The sequence below is a fragment of the Spea bombifrons genome, chromosome 2 (genome assembly GCF_027358695.1).
Source record: "Spea bombifrons isolate aSpeBom1 chromosome 2, aSpeBom1.2.pri, whole genome shotgun sequence".
NCBI classification, from domain to species: Eukaryota; Metazoa; Chordata; class Amphibia; order Anura; family Pelobatidae; genus Spea; species Spea bombifrons.
Genome location: NC_071088.1, coordinates 42,972,434 through 42,997,820, shown reverse-complemented (window position 1 = coordinate 42,997,820; position 25,387 = coordinate 42,972,434). Strand labels below are relative to the sequence as shown.

Genomic DNA, 25,387 nt, shown 5'->3' with positions numbered 1-25,387 from the left:
AGGGCCTCTGTATATTAGGATATCAGTCATTTCCAGCTACAATAGTCAATTACAACATTAACAATGTCTAAGCTGCATTCTTGATCCATATGATATTTTAATCGATACAACATTTGCTTTTCTTTTCAAATTGCTAAATTACCCTAAGCTTTTGAACAATATTTTGAACGATATATATATATGCACACACACACACATATGCACTCATCAGTGTAGTCCACCTATACAGTAGACGTAGCCTAGATCTATGATGTCCAAGTATTGATGGGGAGCTCCAGATGATTAAACAAACTGGATGAACCTTTTTTTCATACAAATACCTTTAAACAGTCTCAACTGAACACCAGCTGAACAGTCTAGATTGTTCACTGATCTGATTCAAGCAACATCATTTACAGGTCTTTATGATGTGTGCCCCATGTAGTACAATAGAATATATAAATGTTAAATATGCTTCAAAAATTAAGACTCGCTGTAGCCCGCAATAGGAAATATGTCCACTATTTATATAAAATTTTATAGAACATATGGGTAACATAAGATGCATGAAAACAAGTTTAAAGGCCTGTTCCATTTGTCAGTGATACTTTTGCCTTTCATTCACATACACATCAATATTAGTCATTTTGTTAATACCTAAACAGTAAAAATGCATACTGGAATGAATGAAGCTTCCTTTATCAGTTGTCCCTGAACTAAGAATATTGGCAAACCAATTTCTTGTACCATCTCTACAAATATTTGACAACACCATGACTAGCTCTATGGCAATACCTACAATATTTTTTGGCTAATACTTAACATGGCATGATTTCAAGAAAGATTTTGAGAAAGTAAATATGGTAAAGATCATAACTTTATTGGGTGATGTCGATATACCTGAAGAAAAGACAGACAGTCTTGAAAGCTTGCATTCCATTATACGTGAGTTAGCCAACAAAGGGATCATCTTTACCAAATTTTATTTCTTTCTTTTTATGGTTAACTTGGTACAACTCTATACCTTTAAGAATGATTTTGGACATCCAACAGTACTAGGAGTACTTAGAAAAGTGTTACATTCAATAAAATATGTAGGTTTAGATGAGTTTTTGGAATTAACCTGTCCATGTCTAGTGAGTTCCTGGCCAAGGATCATAAGATCTAGATCGCTACTGGTGGTCCACTCCTGCCTCATAGACAGATACACCAGCTAACACTTTACAATATTCGCCATAAATCGACCAGACTCAGACTTGCTAAGTCATCTTTACCATATAAAATATGTTGCAAAGTAAAACAAATGATGAGTGCTCTAGCAATTAAAAACTCAAATAATGCTTTGAAAGATAAGGCACTTATCACAATAATGCTATAAACATACACAAAAAGAAAAGCAAGTTCACTTTAATAACAAAGAAAAACTCTAGTTCCAAAATTAGAGAAACCATCAGGTTGAAGTGCGTCTCATAATTATGTGCCTTGTAAGGTTAATGGAATTATAGCAATTCATTTGCTTGTCTGCATAGAACCAACTCTTTACAAAGGATGTTTTTTTTCTTAAATGAGAAGTATGAAAACTAAATCAGACATTCAAAAATAAGTGTTTAAAAGCATCTTACGGTCTCATACTGGGGCTCTGTGAGGTTACAAGATATCTACAAGTAAACTAAACCCAGTGTAAATAATCCGTCTATAGAATCAGCAAACTGTCCATGCTCAAAATGAAAATACACCATGATCTCTTAGTCAAGTATTTGCAAATTATAACAAAAAACAAAGATCTGAAGTGCTGTGAAAACGGCATGTTTCTTGGTTTCAAATTTCAAACAAAAATATTGAACATCGACGGATGGACCTTAAGTGGCTGTGCATGAGAATCTCTTCTTCTGAGAAAAGTGACAGGTTATATAGTTTTCCAGGAAACAAACAATATCAAAAATTCTAGAAGCTTGGTTGTCCTTTTTTGTATGCTGCATTGTTTAAAGGCACCCATATGCTCTAAAGGTTCCAGGCTAGGAGAGAGACAGCAATGAAGCAAACATGTCCTATCCAAAAATGCTTCATTTCTTTGGTTTAATAAAGGATGGAAGGGCACCTCTTGCTGTAAGTCCTTCAAAGCGCTTATATGTGTAGTTGATAAAGACCCAGTCCTTGTTTTTGAAATCTGTGTCAGGATGATTGCTGGCCACACCTAAAATCATTAATAAAATGTGTTACTAGACATTGTATATGTCAGAATTCCATAATGCAAGTGTGATTGAGACTAATCAACAGTTAAATTGCTACCGTAAAACAAACTGAGTAAATATACTGTATATCTGGCATGCCACATGTGATCTGTACTGTGCAGATGTGGTCATTTATATTTTCAATGCTTAATTGTGATTTTAGCATTTTAAATGAAACACAGATGTTTCTTCAGTAACACAGTGAAAAATGCATACATCAAGATAATCACAACCTCTACTCATCATCATACTATAGTACAGTCACGGCCAAAAGTTTTGAGAATGACAAGTATTGGTCTTCACAAAATTTGCTGCATCACTGTTAGATATTTTTGGCAGATGTTACTTTAGTATACTGAAGTGTAATTACAAGCATTTCAAAAAGTCAAAGGTTTTTATTGACAGTTACATAGGTTTATGCAAAGAGTCAATATTTGCAGTGTTGACTCTTCTTTTTCAAGGCCTCTGCAATACGCCCCGACATGCTGTACGCCCTGACATGACTGATGGCAGCCCATTCTTGAATAATTAATGCTTGGAGTTTGACAGAATTTGTGGGTTTTTGTTTGTTCACCCGCCTCTTGAGGATTGACCACAAGTTCTCAACGGGATTAAGGTCTGGGGAGCTTCCTGGCCATGGACCCAAAATTTTTATGTTTTGTTCCCCGAGCCACTTATCACTTTTGCCTTATGGCAAGGTGCTCTATCAGGCTGAAAAAGGTATTACTCGTCATCAAACTGTTCTTGGAAGGGAGAAGTTGCTCTTGAAGGATGTGTTGGTACCTTTCTTTATTCATGGCTGTGTTCTTAGGCAAAATTGTGAGTGAGCCCACTCCCTTGGCTGAGAAGCAACCCAACACATGAATGGTATCAGGGTGCTTTACTGTTGGCATGACACAGGACTAATGGTAGCGCTCACCTCGTCTTCTCCAAATAACCTTTTTCCGGATGCCCCAAACAATTGGAAATCGGATTCATCAGAGAAAATGAGTTTACCCCAGTCCTCAGCAGTCCAATCCCTGTACCTTTTGCAGAATATCAGTCTGTCCCTGATATTTTTCCTGGAGAGAAGTGGCTTCTTTGCTGCCCTTCTTGACAGCAGCCCATCCTCCAAAAGTCTTCGCCTCACTGTGCGTGCAGATGCACTCACACCTGCCTGTTGCCATTTCTAAGCAAGCTCTGCACTGGTGGCACCCCAATCCCACAGCTGAATCAACTTTAGGAGACAGTCCTGGCGCTTGCTGGACTTCCATGGGCGCCCTGACGCATTCTTCACAACAACTGTACCTCTCTCCTTGAAGTTCTTGATGATCTGACAAAAGGTTGATTTAGGTGCAATCTTACCAGCAGCAATATCCTTGACTGTGAAGCCCTTTTTGTGCAAAGCAATGACAGGTAACCATGGTTAACAGAGGAAGAAGATTTCAAGCACCACCCTCCCTTTAAAGCTTCCAGTCTGTTATTCTAACTCAATCACCATAAGAGCGATCTCCAGCCTTGTCCACGTCAGCACGCTCACCCGTGTTAACGAGAGAATCACTGACATGATGTCAGCTGGTCCTTTTAGGGCAGGGCTGAAATGCAGTGGAAATGTTTTTGGGATTAAGTTAATTTTCATGGCAAAGAGGAACTTCATAACATTCTATATGAAAATATAGAATATATGAAAATTGCGATCATCTAAACTGAGGCAGCAGACTTTGTGAAAATTAACGCGTCATTCTCAAAACTTTTGGCCACGACTGTACAGTGCACTATATAATTTTCCCTGCTGTAGTAAAAACATACCCTACAACTGCATTACACTTCTGGCCTGCGTTTCTTACAAAGCTGTTGCAAAATCACCACTCTTCATTGACATGATGATAACTTACTCATTGGTTTAAGAATATCTGAATCTGGAAATTCATCAAAATTTGAAGTGTCGTCAATGCTTTTTATTTCAATAGGAATAGCTGCAGGTCTTTCCCTTTAGAAAGAAAAATATATCGATATATTTAAGAATAAATATGCCCCCCCCCCCAAAAAAAACCTAATGTCTTTCTCTTATTCATTACTTACTGTGGAATTAAATGCTATATTAGAGATATCTACACATTTTTCAATAACTGAATTGTAGTAAATATTGAAAATGATCTGAGATTGTCTAATTCAAACTACTCTCTCAATGCAAAACTACAGTACAGTTTCTTTACTTTTCTTTATTAATACCCTACACTTTCTTACCTTATATGTTCCCAGTCAACTGCTTCAAAGAAAGGGTTGGTCTTTATCTCTTCTACACCCGAAGCTCCAATTCGTTGCTCCCATTCGCAGCAAAATCTGGGGAACAAATACCATAAATAAGATGATACAATTAGTTTGTATATACCTGTATGTGATTCAGAGCCTACTACTCATACTGTTGTTTTAAAAACACCTAAGATTTGCAACTTCCATAAACAACTCTAAGATGTAGTGTCATAGTATAACCAAGAGCAATTAAGGGTTTTGCAGACTTTACAGTGTGGCCTTTTGAAGGTTACAAAACAAGAGCATTATTACTAGTTAAGAGCAAAATAGGAGATATGGTCAAAATGGAAGGAATGTCAGCCCTGTTACTTGACTCCCAGAAGTCATTCAGCAAAATTTGGGACCTATGGCTTCAAAATCCTTCTTTGCGTATTTCACCTGTATTATTAAGAGCTCATTGTGTTCTAAGGTCTAACTGACCGACCTGCAAGTCCCGTCCCACAGCTTCATACTCTTAGAAATCCCCCCATGATTGTCAAAGGGTTACATTTTTGTTCTTGGGTTTTTATCCCTTTGTTTTACTCTGCTTGTATTTGAGGTTACTTACATGCATAACAATGCACGGACCCTTTTCTAGTGGCTTGTGCAGGCTTTGTAAAGATCTATATGTAATGACTGTTGCATGAATATGATTTTGTACAATATACTGGTAATAGCTTGGCATTGAGGGCAGACTTGATTGTAACAGCTGTATAGGATTCTACTATTGCACCTTACGTACGTAAAGTTTTTTTTTCCGCTATGTATACAAAAATCTGAAAATATAAAGTATAAATAAACACTGCAAGAGCATTGCCATCATAATTCCATTTAATGTGTTCTGCAATCATGCATAATTATCTTATCTGTTATATGATTAAAGGTGCAGTTCTACTAAACCCAAAACATTTATTGAGCAATTTGAGAGAGAAAAAACCATAGAAGATCTCAGTTTATTCATGTTTAAGTATTAAGGTTAGCGGAATAGCTCCATTAAGCGAAGTAACGGATACATGATATTCTACACAAAATCTTTTTTATATATTCAAAACACAATACTTTTCCCCCCAACAAAGGTGCATTTTCTTTTCACTTGCCATTATAAATCTTAAGGTGAGAAATATTTAACTCATTTTTAAAAACAAATCATTTAATTTCACATGTAATGTTCCTTCACTGGCAATAGGGCTATCCAAAGGAGACTGCATAATAGTTCTGTCACTTTTTTTTTTTTTTTTTAACCCCTTACAACTAGTGTCTGCCAGTAAGGAAAAAAAGATGAAAACGCAAAAATGTGTATTGCGATTGTTATTCTGTCCCTGCAAGTAAAGGCGTACTGTGCAATTAAAACTACACTCCATGTACTAGAATACTATGTCCATGTAGCAAAAAGGTGCATACCGTAAAATAAGGTCTTTTGCCTTTTCTGAAATAGGAACTTCAGGTGGAAATGTTAAAGTCTCTTTCCAGTTCATAACTTTCTTGTATGTTTCTTGTGGAGTTTCAGAACAAAAAGGAGGATAACCTAAAACAAAACATGTATACGTATACACACAATATATCACAAACATAACATATTTGAAATTCCACTTGTGTAATTGATCAGGTTGTGAAAAGTATAAATCTAATCTCCTTACCAATCAACATCTCATACATAATGACCCCTAATGACCACCAGTCACACAGCTTATTGTAGCCAGTTTGCAGGAACACTTCTGGAGCAATGTAGTCTGGAGTACCAACTGTAGAAAATGCCTAAAAGATAAGATGAACATAACACCATGATCATTAACTCCTTCATAACAGAGGGATTTACCCACCTAAGTGACCAGAGCTTATATATTTGCCATTTTTAGCATTTCTTTGCTCAATCATGTTGATGCTACCTACACAAATTATACATTTTCAAGGACAATAAGGGATCTTTGTAACACTATTTTTATAGTCTCATTTATTCTGAGCAAAATTTGAGGGGGAAAAAAACAATTTTAGTAAGAATTTCTTTCATAAATGAGGCGCTTACTGCTGCAAATCAAACAGAGATCAGTAAGCAGGGCTCTCAGTAAGCCCTGCATTGCTGATTGCATTACTTGGGATCAGCTCATCAGAAGTTTCAGGATGGTCTAGATAGACCTTATGGGAAGCTTTTCAGTTTCAGGACTGACACTGGCAGCATTCTAACAGGTGCTTGTGATGATCTCCGCTACACAGAGCAGTCAGCACGAAGATAGCTCCTGCTGACCGAGGAGACCCCAGGCTGTCGAAAAACACCCCGATCTCCCGTGTACTGGCAAGGATACATCCTTGCCAGTGCGAAAACCATAGGACGTACTATTACATACTCAGTCATCTAGTAGTTAATGCTATGGAAAACTGCAATCTTTATTTTAAACTTAATATATATTAAATTAACTGCAATCTTATATTAACTTCTGCTCCCCATTATATTAGATACAACTCAAAATATTATATATATTTATGATATGAATGATATAATACAATATATAAAACTATTTTAAGAAGAAGCTTACGGCATCTATCAGAGATCTTTTATCTCTAATTACAATTTGCATTTCTTGTACATTTTTATTTTCATGAATGTAGATGTATTTTTAAAATTATTTATATTATGGTGCACCTTTCCATAGTTTGTACTTTAGAGTTCACTCTTTATCTGAGATTGTAATCATTATTGATAATTATTGTAATTATCAGTAATAGTGAACAAGCCCTGGATATGGATTTATCGCCATTTTTAACTGAAAACCTGATACAACATACCAGCTGCCGTCTGTTTCTTTTCCAGGTCTCTGCTTTCCTTTTGGAATTCATATTTTGAAAACCTGTAGAAAGAAACAAAAATAGGTACATGGAAAAAACACCTGAAAACAGTCTGCCTCACATAAGGGCAGTTGTTCATTAAACAGTCTTTTAACATATACTGTATGTTCAACAAGAAAATACACAGGGCCATTCCACAAGCATTTTTATGTAATGGAATTTGACATAAAATTGTTTCAGCCATGATAATAAGACTGTTATAATGGGCATGGCAACTCAACTGCTTAACAATGTCTCAGATGTTATGCTCCTGCAAGTTATTTGACATCAAGCACACTGCCAAAATGAAAATTATTAAAAAAAATTGCTTTGATATATTTTAAAGCAGACTTCCCAACCACATGCAGCATTGCAGTATGGAACGGATGTGAAGCATTTTATGCTGTATATCGGCATGTTACAGACAGAGTAGATTTCTAACTGGCAAATTGTAAAAAAAAAAAAAAAAAATTAAGCATATTGTGTTCAAACTATACATGCAGCGTATTCGGTATGCGCTTATAAATGCTTACAAAGTGATTGTATGATATAATATATATTCTCACATTTAGTCCATGAGATAAAAAAAAATACTTCTTAAAATCTTTTGGGCAGATGGAGAGTATCATGTGCCTGGGGCTGAGGATTTTGGTGGGCCTTTTTATGGAAATGAATAAAACAGACAGAATCTTAACTGCCCATGTGCACTGGATAAAGAGAACATCAGTGCTCAGCAGATAATATAGGACAGAATCTTAAATGATGGGATTGGGAGTACATCAGTACACAAAAAAAGGTGCTCGTACATATTTTAATACGATATGGAGATATGGAGATTTAAATAGAGTAAATAACACAAAACCTTTACTTTTCCTCTCACTGATTTTTTGTCCTAGAAAGTTTTGTCCTCTGAAGTGGTTACAAATTCAGGAGGGCATTTTATCTCTGAATAAGTAAAAATTAAATAGTTCTATTTATTCCTACATTAAGTAAAGTGCCAAGAAACAGATGACCAAACACACACCAGGACAGGCTGTGCCACACTGACACCCAAACACACACACCAGGACAGGACGGCATACTCACTGAAGTCACTTGGCAGACTATGATTTAAATTCCTATAGAAATCAGTCCGATGAGCCTTTTTCAGACCAGTACAAAGGCCAAAATCGGAGAGCTTGACATGTCCCTAAAACAGGAAACAAACAATGTCTTGAAATAATGTTTTAAGTAGTTACTAAAATATTGGCTGGATTAGGTTCATTTTAATACTCCTAACCTTCAATAACTGTTAGCACCTGCTTATTTATTGCATGTGTTTTTATTGTGAGGCTATTTATAAAAACACCCTATGGTAAAATAAAAAAATATTTTCTCCTTCAACATAAAATACAATACAGTGATGTAGGTTAGCATTAACAAATATTGGAATTTATCTCACTTTGCGCAAATAAACTTAAAACTCCCTCCAACTTAAGGTAATGATAAAAAAAACCATCAACATATTTATATATATATATAAATATAGCTATGCCCCCCTCTCCAATAAAAGAGAAACTAATGATCTTTTCTAGACTATAGAGCTTATCTCCATGATTATGGAATTCCACATTTTCTTATGTGTGCCTAAACTGTTGTATATACATCTACATGGGCTTTTTTGTGGTTTTGCTACTATGGAAGAATCCCTTTTCCCTCAAACTAGGCATAATTATAAAAATCAACCCTGTCTCCAGAAGAAAATGTGCCCTGACACCCAGAGCTCAACAGTTTCAGTACCTTGCTATCCAAAAGGAGATTATCTGGTTTGATATCCCTGTGGATGAACCCCAGCTGGTGGATTGAATCAATTGCCAGCACAGTCTCAGCAATGTAAAACTGTGTTTCTTCCTCCGTTAGGGTGTCTTTTTTCATTAACAAGGTCATCATGTCACCTTGGTGGGGAGAGAAAAAAAAACATTCAAAAATTAAAAATGCTTTAGCTACTTTATAAATAGTTAGGTATGTGTTTGTTAGATGGCCCTTCCATTGTTGATCTACATGTTCAATTATGGTTTGTGTAGGAATAAGAGATTAATGTATTAAAATACTTTTTAGTGAGACCTAATTTTACATTGACGCGAGGTGAGGTGTAAATACTTCTTACATCACAGGGCCTCTTTCAGGTGATGCTGTCTATGGGAACTGGAACATACAACTATTGGCTAAAGGATACTGTAAAGCACCTCATACACAAAGAAGTTTACAGTGTTATTTTAGAAAAAACTGAATAGATAAAAAGACTAAGTTTCTACAGGACCCCTTCTGTACAAGAAGTATTAAGGGAATTAATGAGTATCTGTGAATTAATGCGTATATGAGTGTGTGTGGGGGGGGGGTGGCATGGCATGGGGAGCCTGTAATCACCCTCCTATCATGCCCAGATTCTAGCATGTGCTGGCTGCCTGGGCATGATAGGAGTGTGATTGCTGTTACAGAGTGGCATATAGGGGGTTATAACGCATATCAGGGGGGCACAGTGGCATATAAGGGGTATAAGGCATATTCGGGAGCAGAGCGGCATATCTGGGGGGACAGAGTGGAATATCAGAGGGGCATAAGGCATATATGGCAGTGGGCTCAAGTGTGCATAACTGGGGGGGCAGATTGGGAAACAATAAGAAATGCATTTTTCTCAAAGTTTTTTTATTCTGCTGTTTGTTTTTAACATCCTTTTGTTTATTAAATTATTTTAAATAAATGAAAAACAAATTTTTTTCAGATTAATCTAAAAAATAATTGGCCAACTAATCTACTATGAAAATAATAGTTTGTTGCAGCCCTAAACTTCACTAAACATTACGTCAACCCTAGTGAACCTCTACATCAGGAATGGCCCAGCATAACGACTCTTAGATCAGTGAGACTTCTTCAAATTCTCTGTACACATTGAATTATACTGGGCCAACTTGCTGGTGTTGGTCCTTTATAATGAAAAGTAAATTGAGAGTTAAATACTCTGTTTACTGAATAAATCCCATTGATTTCACATGCTTTAGTATGCCATACCTACCGCTGCTAGCATGCAGTCAGATTATATGTGATCTGTCCAAAGGGGTAACTGAACATAATGGACGCCACAAATGCATTTGTATCATTATTAAAATGAACAGAGCTGGACCAGTTATGTATACCCTTGCAGAGTCCAGCCCACCGAAGAACCTGATCTCCCTTAGTTACAGAAGTGTGAGGTCCTATCACCCACCAGCGCACTGGGCATTTCATCTGTGTGCAGGGCCGGCCCTATAATGGGGCAGACTGGGGCAATTGCCCCAGGCGGCACTTTAGAAGTTTTTTTTTTTTTGTTTTTTTTTTGAAGCGGAGGAGAGAGAGAGGGGCACCGAGTGGTTTTCGCTTACCCGCTCGGCGCCCCTCTCTCTCTTCTGCGGCGAGTCTCCCTGTTCGGTCCCGGTGCCGGCTTGTAATGCAGAGCGCCGGAAGTGACGTCAATTTCCGGCGCTCAGCATTACAAGCCGGCACCGTGGCAGAGCAGGGAGACTCGCCGCAGGACTGTTTAAAGGTAAGTACCGGGGGGGGTAGATAATGGCGTCGGCGAAGTTTAAAATGCCGCCCCCCCCCTCGGCGGTGGGGGGGCGGCGTTTTAAACTTCGCCCCAGGCGGCGTTAAGTCTTCGGCCGGCCCTGTCTGTGTGCCGGGTGGCCACTCTTGACTGGCTCCAGCGTAGCAGGTAGTCATTTAAACATTAAAAATTAAAATGTACTTTATAAAATAACTATATAATTTATATAATAAGCACCTTTTTTGTAAACATGTGTCCCATGGTCTGATGATTCACACCACTGATTAGCTGTTTGAAGCACTTACTGCACATGTGCATAGATGTTTGTCCCACCCACAACACATGAGAGATGGAGCTGACTGGTAGCAAGTATATTAAATGGGCATGTGTTTGCAAGGGGCCACACAGCTATCACATGCATTAAAATGCATATAATAGCTGGTGTATTCCTAGGTGGTGGTGGCCGAAGACATCTCCTGCCTGGCGAATAGCTGGGGTTGCGAAAAGGGGATTTTCCAGACTTCACTCATGCACTTGCAATGAGGATTTCATGAAAATTCACCACATATTAACTGCATCGTACTATAAATTAACCATTATGGGGCTTTAAGGTTATAATTCTCTTTATGTTATAGGGCCTTTTGATTCACTGTTCTGATCTTACCTCCAGGTAGGAATTCCATAATAAGGTAAAGGTTGAGCTTGTCCTGAAAGCTATAAAACATTTTCACCACCCACAAGCTGTCAGCCTCAACCAGTATATCTCGTTCTGCACGAATGTGTCCAACCTGTAACAAGACACAATGTTGAGGTGCAAGAACCTTAAGAGTAAACCTCCAAAATAACTGTATGATTTGACCTTTAACCACCAATTGTGAATGGTCAACAATTAAAATACCCCAAGAGAAAAATCTGTAAGTTCCTCCTAAAACATATAAATGCAATGACCTAAAAGGAAAATAAAAAATTTAGAGGTGGTTTACGATTGCATTGATACAGCTCTACAAAAAATAATGCAGTTACATGCTAAATCTACTTTTGTTTTCAGGTACGGCTAGAAGGATATTAAAGCACAGAATAGGATTGTAAACACAGGAAACTTGAAATTTTTCAGTGATGGGGGGTACTTTCAGAATCTATTACCACTAGATTCAGTAGTGCTGTAAGATAGCTGTGGATTCAGAAAGTTCCCACAGCCAAGATTAGCTTAACTTGTCTTTGTGGTAAGGGTAAACTGCACATCAGATACAGAATACAAGCCAAACGGTGAATGACCCATTATGTTGCATGTTTACACTCACGTTCATGCTGTAATTAGCACATAGGCCCATCATTAAAATAATGTGCTGAAAAAAAACAAACTAGCTTTTCACTCCTCTATTGACACTCTTGCTGAAAGACTTCACTGACAATTCCCATGTCTATTTTACATTCTGTGGTGATAGATCACTTGGAAACACTTCACTACCATGGACAGTTGCTTCCACCAACAACCCCTCACTGAGAACTTTTTAATCAGGCCACATTAGATCAGAAAAACAGATTCCTCTATCCAACATGAAAACTACATCCAACAACCACAGACCATGTATGTACCATGTTTGTAGCCTGCCAAAACCTTAACACTCACTGGTATAGCCTCTGGTCACAAAGCTGCAAGTACAAATTCATTGTCCATTGGCTTTACGTCCCCAAGAATTTCCATTGTAATGTTGCTTTTGTATACAGAGATTATTTAGGATAAACCTGATGAACCTAGGAAACGGTATCATAAAATATTTACCCATACATCTACTTGGGATTTAAATTCTTGTATACAGGTGCCAAAAGTCTGTATATAAATGATATGCTTTACAAAGTTCAACAGTAATTTGGAGAATTTCTTTCAGACTTCCATGGTTTGACAAACCCTGCTGTACTACTACCAAGTTCACTTTTATGCCAAATTAGGGAGGTGAGATGCAACCACAATCTGTGGTCTAGCCCCTGTCGAACATAAAACAATGGCACAAAAATTCAAACTACTACCGTATTTGCTTGATTATAAGACAAGGTTTTCTCAGAGCACATGCTCCGAAAAATACCCCTTTATCTTATATTCGAGGTCATCTAATAATCAGACACCAAATAGCGGTCTGACTACAAGTCTAAGATCCCCGCAGAGCTCCTGGATCCTCCTCTCCGACAGCCGCTGAAAGATGTGCACAACCTCCCCTGCTGCCGTCACTTCTGCCGGGGCTTTTAGGACACACCGCCAGTGGCACATGACATTTCGGTGCTCCACCATAGAAGTCCCGGCAGAAGCACAGGCCAGCAGCAGCGGAGGTTGTTTACGCGCACCACGCAGACAATCTCCGCTACTACCCGACACTTCCACCGGGGCTTCTATGATTGAGCACCAGCGTGACCTTTCGGTGCCGAGTCATAGAAGCCAGGGAGACTGGAGCATGAGGGACAAGTCTAGGGATGCATCTGTACGTAGGGGGGTATAAGGCATAACTGGGGGACAGAGTAGCAAGCCGTGGGGCAAGTTGGCAAATGAGAGGGAAAAATGAAAAATATAAAAAAATAGTTTACATATTTAATAAAACTTTTCTTATAGGGCAGTCATATTCAAGCTTTTTTTCTAAATTAATATTCAAATTTTGTGGGTCGTCTTATAATCGAGCAAATACTGTATTTAAAAACATCTGAGGCATGAACATTGGGGATTCCATAACGCTATGTAGTATATGGCCATAAAGTATCCCAATTTTGGCAAGTCCTATCTAATTTTTACGTGGCTACATTGCTTACCAAGGAGCTGAACCTCCAACTTATTAATGGTGACTCACTAATGGTGTCCAGAGATTACTTGAATTGCATGAGTGTCTAAGCGGGAAAACCTCTTGTGTTTTGTGTACATGTTGGTCATTTCAGCAGCACTCTGGAATCCAAACGTATATGCCTTTTTAGGGTGTGCTTCCATTTCTGTATTTTCTGTGCATATTTTGATCGAGGCCAACAAAAGTGGCATGTTTACAGTGGCTGCAACATCCCATGTGTTACACTGGCTGATCAGGCTCCCTGGTACACAAACTCTTAAACAAGTTTAAGAGATGTCAAGTCTTTTTAACTGGCCTTTAACTATGCATTTAACTACTCTGCAGTGTCTCTTGTGTGCCTCTGAGTGGAATGGAGGCATGACATAATTTCCAAGTGCTCAGTCCAGGGCACTCACAGTGCCCAAAGTGGAGCTCCTGATGAAGCTAGCTTGTGAGTAAGGCCCAGGGCACATAAATACAACATAGACTTCAATATCTTCAAGTGTTATATAACAGCAGGGGTGGGCTTTATTGACACTTTTTTTTTTAAATTGGATTGAGAATGATGGTTTCCAACTATATATATATATACTTTTATGAAGAGATTTTTTTACTCACCATTTCCCTGGCCCTTATATCCCTGAATTGTGCCACAATATCGCTAACACCATAAACAACGCAGAACATGGAGATTCAACACTCCACTCTGCCATTCTAAATGTGGAAAAGACTGAAATATAAAATTGATCAAATAGGCAGGAAGAGGGGACAGGTATTCTTCTTCTTACTTCATTCCCTCAGCACATGATTCTAGAGGTAAAAAGCAAGAGAGGAAAAGAAAGAGGATGTGTAAGGTCCAATAAACCAAGATAGAAAGGAACAATTAGTGAAAGCAAATTAAAGTACAAGAAAAAGATGTAAGAGGCCAATTAAAGTGGTCTGTGCTAGGCAGATAAGGAGTGACAAAATGCCTATCATACTTAGAACGTGTCCAGTAGCAACGTTAGCAATCTTGCATCAAAACAGACATTAACGTAATGATCAACAATAAAGCTAAACATATGTGTAATGAGAACAAAAGACAAGTGTGTGCTTAATTGGGACCAGAGTTCTTCAGATTCACTTTTTTTGTTGCTTGTGCCCACATAAATTTTTTCAGGGACAGATAGGGCTTTCTCCCGGATATGATGTCATTTCATATCTGATGAGATGTCCAAGCTCTTGCGCAGCCCTTTTTGTTTCCGGCTGCATGCACCAGAGCTTGGAGGAGCAAGTAGTCCAGGGAACATTTTAGCGGATGTGAGGAGAAACTCATGAGGTGAAGATAATGGGCTCTGTGCGGTTATTAATATAACATTGTTAATACATATGCCATGTTTCATTAATTTAATACATAGACCTTATTATAATACAGTTTTGATTAAAACATTTTTTTTTGTCAGGGCAAATAGATTGTCATGAGGGACAAGTAGATTGGGCTACCATTTAAGTCCCTTAGACAAGTAGATTTTTTTAAAAAAATTCCACACCCCTAGTGGTACTGTAATCCAATTATATTAATTTCCAAAGAAAGGAGGTGTAGATAGAGAACAAAAAAGAGGCTCGGGAAAACATCAACCAACGAAGGACATTAACAGAAGAGCAATACCGGAGAGGGACAAGTGCCAGAGGAGGAGACCAAAAGAACAGGACAGGGATGCAAAAATTGAGCAGGGAAAAGGCTATGTCACACTTGTCATAATAATGAAAGGTTTGCAGAAGTGTGCAATTAAGAGTGTTTATTTTTTTTAAGCTCATTAAGCGATTGTAGGTTAAACGTTCCAGTAAATAGGAGGTAAAAGGGAGTTTATTCGTTGAAAGTCAAATAATCAGGAGTTTCAGCTTCTTAACTTCTCTATACATTATGAGGAGCCAACTCCAGAGAGTTTCTGCTGCAGGAAGAGCTTGGTTGGCCCAATATAACACATAGGTAAATCAGTGAGATTTCGTCAAAGTCCCCTTACCATAAGGAATCAAAATGTAACTCAACTTGCTATATTTTGATTCCTTACATGGGGCATGTCACGGAGCTGGATAGTCTGACCGACGACCTCCGCTGACTTGTGCTCCCTTAGCCTGGGACAACACACCCTTTCCCCAGTTTCCCAGTCACTAGCCGAGACTTCGTGTACGGTATAAGCAAAGAGAAGACTGCTTTATATTTCACACATATGGCTGGTTATAGCCAGCAAAGCACACATTAACATAAATCAAGATATTGGGATACAAACCGCCCCCTTAATCTGCCTCCCAGAGACAACAGGGTCAGTAAAGGGATTAACAATACAATGGGGTCCCAAACTCCATTATCTTAATCAGTTCCAGGGATGGCTTGGCCAGGGTAAATGTCTGTAGTGGTAGAACATAAAACTATGGTGGTCACTCCCTGGTTGCATATCCTGACTGTCTGCCAAAGATAATCCCCTCAACAACTGATGACAAAGCCAGGGCCCATAGTCGGTAGGGAGGAGGCTGGCTGTCAGGCCTCTCCAGTGGCCCCAGTAAAGGAGGGTTCTGTCACAGGGCGTGTAGGTGTCTCAGACATACCCATATTGGCTTAATGTGTACCTTATACATGTCCTTGGAAAAAGGTTTAACCCCTTCAGTCCCCTATGGACATACCGGTACATCCTGTCCTCCTTGTAGCGGCAGGGACACATCGCTGGCTTTCTGCTGCCCAAACTCCTGTACCAGCTGCCTGTTACAGTTTTACACTGCTGACATCACCCGGAAGGTCATCGGAGGACAGGATATCCAATCACTCCGATGAGGCACTGATCACACACTGTGATCTCTATGCAAGTCTATGGGGACTTGCATGGAGATCACAGTGTGATTGTGCAGGGAGATCGCAGGGAGGCGAGTGAGAAACCATGTTTATCACTTTTCTCACATGCTGAAATACCAATCGGCAAAAAAAAAAAAAAAAGTGTTAGTGATTTTTTTTTAACAATAAAAAAAACACTAATAAAAAAATAAACAATAAAGTGAGCTAAGCAATGTCATTGTGACATCACTGGCATTAATATGTTAAAAGAAAAACAATAAAAAAATTTAAATTATAAAGAAAAAAAGAAGAAAAAAAAACGACTTACAGCTCATTGCCCTAACACAACATCTAAAAGGTATAACCCCCTGCTCCCGTTCACAACCCACAAACCCATTATGCCATAAGTATAAAAAAAATACTACCCTATAGGGTAGTATATGCAAGGGATGGATATTGCCCTCAAGAAAGAAAGAAAAAACGAAGGATGTGCATAACCAGGAGATGCAGCTAAAAAAGCGCAGGAAATAATTTCTGCTGCCACCTTTGACAGTGATTGGTGGCCAAATAGCTGTGTGAAGAGTGCTCAAATATCCCTGATAAGATCGTCTGGGTTGTCTGCTTTACAGAAATATATACTTTTGTGGGTATTTTTGGTTTGTTTGTTAAAAATTGGAGTTGCAATCCCATCATACCTAATGTTAAAATTCCACAGCTTTTGTTAAGAATAATGTACACCTTACAGTATGTTCCCTATAAGTGCTGGGAAAGTATGGAAATTCTATATAAATGAGGTATTTCTGAAATCAAGACACCTGAATTGATAAATTTAGAGGGGTTTTTCCTTAGCTTTATCTACGTTTGTGAGGATTCAGAGGGGAAAATATATTTAAAAAAATTTGTTTTTTTCTTCTAATTTTCACTTGTTTTTACTACATTTCTTATCCTAAGTTTTCAGCTAATTATCTAACTATGGTGTCTATATATAGTTTTTTCAAGGAGAGAGAGCTTTCTTTAATTTACATGGGCACACTATTCACAGGAAAGGGGAATAATTGCTTAACTGACATACCGCAAAAAATGGCAAAATTGCTCTAGGACTTGAGGTACCAGAAACCCCTGGGACTGAAGGGATTAATCTCTATCGCTTATCGTTTTTGTAAATATTACCAAAATCTTCTAGTATAAATTGGAATGGTAGATTTATTTTAAATAATGAAAAAAGCTTTTTAAAAACTGCTGTGGGCTAATGCATATGTACATACTCGTAGATGTGGGCTGGTGAGCTTAGGGAACAAATGCAGTCATGGGGCAGTCGTAATGTAGTCCAATACATTTTCAGATAACACACTTTATGCATACCATTACTGTACTGTCCAAAACATATTTACAGAAAACAATTGGTGGCCCTGGGTGTACATAAAGAGAACTTATTTACCATATACTGCATTTTCTCTTCCTCATTTTTCTCGTTATGCTTTCCGATCTTTATATTCTCCCTTTGTACCCATGCCATGTCTGAGAATATTTTTGTCTTCTCAAATACGCTGGCTAAACCACACCCTTCTTCCTATTAGAAGTCTTATTGAGTAAATGTTTACAGAAAAAAACACACTGGACTATTTGCAATTATGTACAAAGCCAAAATGGAATCCAAAGGCCACACACCCTTTAAAAGCACTGAAATTCCAAAAGAAACTAAAAATAAGGTTAGATAAAGAGAAGCATGTCCACAGTAGCTACAAGTATTGGGAGGTACAAACGTAAAATGTCAACATATACTTTAAAATGGCAACAGTACCTGTTCTTTTTCCAGCATATCAGATTTACGTAATATTTTCATGGCATATACATGTCCAGTGTCTTTCTTTTGAACCAGTCTGACCTAAAAAAAAAAAAAAAAAAAAAAAAAAAAAAGCATTATTTTTAGTGTACAACTATGTGTTTGTCAGTCTTAATAGATTAGCTGATTAAAGGTATAAAAATATAAAATAAAAAGACTTGACTATAGGCACATTAGGAGTATATTAAATTAAAAAGATAATATGGTTATGTTAGAATGCATGCACTCGGATGCAAACAATGGTATGCAACTTCTGTAACAAGGAATAAACAAATGCACCACCTGAAAATTTTCACTATACTCATTTTCTTACCTCTCCGAAAGCACCTCTTCCAATCACTTTTAAGGATTCAAAATCCTCTAGCCCCAACCTTGTCCGTTTCAGTCGAAGAAACTCTGTCTCTTTTCGAGCATGTGCTGACCGTCTCATCTTTTTCTATGCAGAGAAAATAAACGTCAGATCTTTTATGATTATTAAAATTCAGGTTCGGTTTAGTTCAACGGCAATTACATACAGTTCCTCCCCAAGCAATACAAGTTCTTTAGGGGTGAAAGTGACAACTGCTGTACTGGAAACCTATAATCAACTTGCTTTTGCCAGGTTTAAAACTGGATTAGATAACGGCCAAGTCATGTCAACCGACGTACTCTGTTTATATTAGGCCATATAACATATATGCAGGGTAACAAGAATTTGCATTGCATTACTATGGCTTCAAGGCACATTTAAACATTGGTACTTTGACCTTGATTGGGGATAGCAAAGCAGCCCTAATACTAAAGCCGGCGGCCGTCGAATGGCAGAACTGCTCACATAGCTTGAGGCTGGGCATATCCAGCTGGCGGTCACACACTGCAGCACTTGAGTTGATGCAGGAGCAGCAGATTAGATATTGATTTCAGTATGGGGAGTTGGCGGTCAGTGAGCCGCCCTACGTTTGCCCGATTTGCCAGATGAGCAGCCCAGGCATATTGGTACTGCTGAATTGGTCATATACCCTGACAGTGTGCTCTCATAGCCGGTCTATGGTTTCCTCAGTTACGGAAAGGTATGATCATTTTTATATACACGAGGCGTGTATGAAGACCCATCTGTATTCTGTCTTTTCAGAAGTATTTTCCTGAAAAATCACTACCTATTTCCTCAATCAGGACTCTAAAAGGACATAACCTCTATTTAACTCATGCCTATTAAAAGAACATTTATTCGGCATCAGGAAAAATATGTAAGAGTAAAAATATCCTATATTCCAGTGCGGGTGTATGATCTATAAACTGCTTCACGGTAACTGGAAGTGTACAGTGTTTAAGGACATACGCCTACAATTGGTCTTTTTAAGCCAGTATCAGAAAAAAATAAATAAAAATAAAATTGTTCTAGCTTTCACACATAACATGGAGGACTAAATAAAAAAAAATTACAGTAACATTTGCCCTTTAGGCAGCCACCAGTACAAACATTGCAGTTAATTGTAACTTTTCTCCACCATATTACCGACCGTTGCATATGAAGGAAAACGCATTGTGTGTTTATTTACATATGTGTGAGATCAGATTCTTGAAAGATTTAATAGAGACATTTTCTATTAAAGAATCTGATCTCACACATATGTAAATAAACACACAATGCGAAAAGTTACAATTACATAAGATTTAGGGAACTCAGAATTTTCTTCTCCAGATGTAATGAAGACCTATACTTTATACGCATATTCTAAACAGTAAAAGTATGGGCAGAAGTTTTATATTAACCTAGAGATCTTAGGTCAATACAGATTTTTACCTTGGTGTTTTCAGAATTAATGAAATAGTCACGTTATTCAGTGATGTTTATCAGACTAAGGAATGCAGGCATAACATTTTTACCTCTTCATCTCTTAATCCTTCCTCATCCATGACTTTTTCTAGTCTCTTCTGCCTGCACAGAAGTGTTTTTGTTAGTTATAAAAAATTGCAAATAAGATGCATAAAATATAAATTACAGATTATGAATTACCAGACTTTTAGCAGACAAATATTTTAAAATAAGAAAACTGCCGTGGCACACATTTTAATGCTACAGTATACTTATCACTACAGATCAAATAAGCATACAAAAACAAAAAATGCTGTTCATTGGTACAATACTTAAACAACGCAAAAGTATTCTTTAAATTTACAAACGTAAAATAATGTAAATCTGCAAAATACATTAAATGTATGTAAGGTGTGAGTATAAATATACTTATACACTCTAACAGGTATAGTTACCGTTTACATTGAAATAGTTGCTATTATACACCTTGGCTTAAAAATACCCGTAAAGATCATTTGGTTAGAATACACAGATATCGCACAGATAGGGAGATTTTTCTTGAACAAGCAGAAAAAGTGAAACAAGACTTACGAAATATCAATAGAGAAAAAAAAAGTTTCATTAAGAGACTAGGACAGACTGATATAAGATGGCTATTTACTATTAATAGTCTACATCCCTATGGTATAAACCATATACATGATAATACTTTCTATTATATTTTTCCTGCACATCACGAAAGAATATACAATATATAAACATGATCCAGTTACAGTCTAATTGTTTCTTCTCAATTTTTATATTAGTAAGTTCAACACTGTACAAATAAATGGGATTTTCTTTTTGTGTGATTATATTAGTGTTATGTACCTCTATTACATTTCTTTAAAACTTTTTGTATATCATCCAGTTAATTACAAACATTTCAAAAAGTCAAAAGGTTTTAATTGACAATTACATTAGGTTTATGCAAAGAGTCAGTATTTACAGTGTTAACTCCTTTTTCAAGACCTCTGCAATTTGCCCTGGCGTGCTATCAATTAACCTCTGGGCCAGATCCTGATTTATGGCAGCCCATTCTTGCATAATCAATGCTTGGAGTTTGTCAGAATTTGTTTGTCCATCGCCTCAAGGATTGATCACAAGTTCTCAATGGGATTAAGGTCTGGGGAGTTTCCTGGCCATGGACCCAAAATTTCGATGTTTTGTTCCCCGAGCCTCTTACTTTTCACTTTTGCTGAAAAGGGTATTGTTCATCATCATCCATTCTTGGATGGTTTGGAGAAGTTGCTCTTGAAGGATGTGTTGGTACCACAGGACTGATGGTAGCGCTCACATGGTCTTCTCCGCATAAGCTTTTTTCTGGGTGCCCCAAACAATCGGAAATGGGATTCAAAATTACTTTGCCCCAGTCCAATTCCTGTACTTTTTGCAGAATATCTGTTTGTCCCTGATAATTTTTTTGGAGAGAAGTGGCTTCTTTGCTGCCCTTCTTGACACTAGGCCATCCTTCAAAAGTCTCCGCCTCACTGTGCATGCAGAGGTACTCACACCGGCCTGCTGCCATTCCTGAGCAAGCTCTGCGCTGAATCAACTTTAAGAGACAGTCCTGGCACTTGGTGGATTTTCTTGGGCGCCCTGGTGCATTCTTCACAACAACTGAACCTCTCTCCTTGAAGTTGATGTTGATGTTAAATGGTTGATTTATGTGCAAACTAACCTACATTTGTTATGTTAAACATAAACATAGATTACACAAAAAGCTCTCCATACACAATATGGTGCAGGGTGGACACACAGACACAATCATAATGACACAAACTCTAGGTAGAAAGCACACATACATACATACATACATGTATACCAACCTTTTCCCAACTCTGGTGCACATGCACTTGAGAACCACCATCAAAGCGATGGGGGTTGAAGAAAACAAAAGCTATATAAGGAAGTCTGAAGCTTACAATTAAACACAAAAGACTTCTGCTTAAAGGAAATAAGATGTCTGCTGGTTATCTGATGAGCCAAACCAACATTTTCAGGCCATACAAAAATACACACTCCTCAGACAATTCTATGTATGGATAGCGCATTTACATACCTCAACTCCCGTTCCTCATGTTGTGCGATAAGGTTACTGTAGAAGTTTTCCAATGTCATTTTGGTCATAGTGACTCGTTCCTTTGTGTGATTGCTCATTGGGAAGCATGGGCTCTGCTCTGTCATTGCCATTACTGCTATAAAAGAAAACAATTTTCAATGACGAACTAGACAATTAAAAAGCATATTAAATACAGTCTTGGGCCTCAGTTTGAATACAACAAATATGTTTATCCATATTCTACAATTACGCCCTGGTCACATGTAATGCATACATATAATTCTCAATTGCTGAGTAACCTCAGCTGCTGCCGGCACTTCCACCGAGGCCGCCATCACCGAGTGCCAGCGAAAGTCCCGGCAGCAGCAGAGGTTGTCTATGCGCATCGCACAGACCTTCCCCGGCTGCCAGAGAGAATTCCCCGCAGCGCTTCGCTTCTCTGGCAACCGGTGAACGTTTGTGCGATGCGCATAGACAACCTCCGCTGCTGCCGGCACTTCCGCCAGGGCTTCACATGACCTTCCGGCGCTCAGTCATAGAAGCCCCGGCGAAACTAACGCTGGCCTCCACTAGACACCAAGGAGTCAAAAGCACTGGTAAGTCGGGGGGAGTGTTATATGGGAGGCATAAGGCTTTTCTGGAGGCAGAGTGCCTCCTCTATGCCAATCTGCCTCCAGAAATCATAATAATTTTTAATCCTAATAAAATGCTATGTGATCAATGAGTGGTGACTCTCAGTGAGACCTATTCTGGTGAGTGCATATCATACACAGGTACTTCATTATTGCCTACAAAATTGAGTGTATAACTGGGTATTACATAGACACATGTGCGCATTATATGTGAGATTTTGCGGTAAATGCTTGTGCCTTGCTGACTGCAGCCTTTTTTTTAATATATATATATATATATATATATATATATATATATATATATATATATATATATATATATATATATATATATATATTAAAGCGGGAAGGTTACCATCACAGGCTTAGCACACATTTCATGAAAAGAGGCACTAAACATATTTTTGACTAAATTAAGCAAATCCTACATTAAAAGTAGGATTTGCCAAAATGTACCTTTAAATGGACACTAGCAATTATATGTACTTTAATTATATGTACTTTAATATATATGATACTTGTGTGATCTCCATGCGGTCCCAATTGCAAAAGCATGGGGAGATTCTGAAGAGATCAGAAATGCATGAGCCTTCCCATGACCCTCCAGTTATTTGGCATGCAAGAGGTGTGTTGTGCTGAGGCTGCCTCGGAAATCTGTCTTTTAAAAGTTTGGTAGGAAACAAAAAAAAAGTGTATTGCAGTCTCAGATCATACTGTTAATTGTGGATACGCTTGAGCTCTATGGACCCAGCAAGCTCCTGTATTGGGGCATTGTTTCTAGTCCCCTGCCTCTCCAAAAAGCCCCATTGCACACATTTATTGTTGCCTTTCCCCTAGAAACTGAGTAAAAAAATGGAGCCAAGGGAGTCCAGGAGCTGGGGCCTGTATACTATCTAGCAACTCAGCAGGTATTGTATCCTTTATCATAAAATTATTAAAAATAAATAAATAAAACACCACCTCAGACTGCCCTTGATTATGACCACAGTCCCACCAAGGAACAGTTAACAGTCCAATTTGAACCACTACACCGTTCCTGAGGTCAGCATGTGGTCACGCATCCAGTCACATGCCACCACGGGTAGGTAACTGGGAGAAAAGGGGAGGCTTGAAAAAGACCAGTAGCCGGTCTGCCAAAAGCAGTACAGAAAAGAAAACATAAGTATTAAGGTGGAGGCGATTACCTAAATATCAGCCCTGCCTTTAGAGAGCAGAGCTGCTCTCCTGACAGTGCTACTGCAGATGCCTAGCAATCAGATGTAAACATAAAAGCCATTTTGATTCAGTAAATTAATTTACCTACATGGATTCAGTGACAAACTAGCAAAGCTGGAATGTTAACTATACACTGTATACAAATTAAAATAAAACTTACTTCCAAAGACCATTACTCAGAATCCATAACAGAAGAACCAGATTGAAAAATAGCCTTAAGCAGTTGATAAATATCAGAACTGATATGCAAGTATCAGATTTTCCACACCTTTCCTGAAGTGCTTTGAGTCTAATATCAAGGTGGACCTGTCAAAACAGCATCGCTGTAAGGATAACCTTAGAGAATCAGTGGTGTGAAACAGAGCCAAACGGGGTACCTATTTGCAACAAATTAGCAAACAACATCGGATCATCATATTTTATTTTTATAGCAATAGCAAATTACACACCACTTTTTACAGTTCATGTACTCAAACGGAATGACAACACTACAACCGATGGACGAAGACAAACCATTAGAGGGGGCCTGCTCGCAAGCCAGAGCATTATTACAGCTCTATTTGAAATCATAAAAGAGCTCATCAAACATTTGCCAACTATACCAGCTCTTTTAACGAGAACAATATTAAATCTTAGCTTGCGTGTATTAATAATGACAACGGTATTTTATGTTCATTTACATAGGAAACAAACCAATTTAGGAAGTTGACATAACCAAGCATGTGGGTAACAAGGCTAAACAGGGCTGTCCTAAAGCTTAGCAGAGGGCAGACCAGGCCACCTCCACCAGTCCTGCTGCAGGCTTACCAGCCGATCCGCCGCTTTAAAAACACCAGTATATGGCGTTTTACTACTTGAAATTAGCAGCCCCGATGTTGTCGTCTGTGTCTTGACGTCACATAAACGCGCAAGTGCAACCTTCCTTCCCTGCTTCCTGGCTTCAGCGACGCAAATAGTCATTGATAACGTGGTAATCTCGTTTCTCGCGAGAGTAAAAAAAATGCGTATAAATATTGCTGGTGTGACGTGGGGCCGGCTCGCATGTTTATTTAGAGAAGCAGTTGAGCAGTCTGAAAAATAACAAATATAATAGTGTATCCGACCTGTGGCTATGCAGTGCCTTGATGCGAATTCAATGCGTGAACATACTTGTTGAGGACGTTTATTGGAACGGTGTCTTGCTATTTTTCATATGCCTGTTCGTTTACGCTAAAACATAAATGCGTTTTCAACCATCTCTTAAGTCGGAAGAGCGCTTTAGGGGCGTGGCTAGGGGCTGGCCTTATTTTAAAAAAAGTTATTGGGATGGGATACGTCGAAATTATTTGCGT

At 38.3% G+C, this 25,387-nt stretch overlaps 1 protein-coding gene across 3 annotated transcripts; it reads right to left on the bottom strand.

Annotated features, from left to right (window-relative positions):
* Positions 1 to 1,370: 1,370 nt before the first annotated feature.
* On the bottom strand, positions 1,371 to 25,005 carry LOC128475169 (serine/threonine-protein kinase 38). Of its 3 annotated transcripts, none has more exons than XM_053457642.1 (14): positions 24,838 to 25,005; positions 22,210 to 22,342; positions 20,180 to 20,231; positions 18,627 to 18,749; positions 18,272 to 18,355; positions 11,525 to 11,648; positions 9,081 to 9,235; positions 8,388 to 8,490; positions 7,263 to 7,324; positions 6,119 to 6,236; positions 5,883 to 6,006; positions 4,437 to 4,532; positions 4,085 to 4,179; positions 1,371 to 2,173 (listed from the first exon to the last, which is right to left on the bottom strand). In XM_053457642.1, the coding sequence occupies exons 2-14, from the start codon at positions 22,338 to 22,340 to the stop codon at positions 2,043 to 2,045; spliced, it is 1,398 nt and encodes a 465-aa protein (XP_053313617.1). In that variant the 5' UTR covers positions 22,341 to 22,342; positions 24,838 to 25,005; the 3' UTR covers positions 1,371 to 2,042. The 3 variants fall into 3 exon arrangements, with proteins under 3 accessions (XP_053313617.1, XP_053313615.1, XP_053313616.1); XM_053457640.1 differs by having other exon boundaries at positions 22,210 to 22,345; positions 24,864 to 25,005; XM_053457641.1 differs by having other exon boundaries at positions 24,864 to 25,005.
* Positions 25,006 to 25,387: the final 382 nt, after the last annotated feature.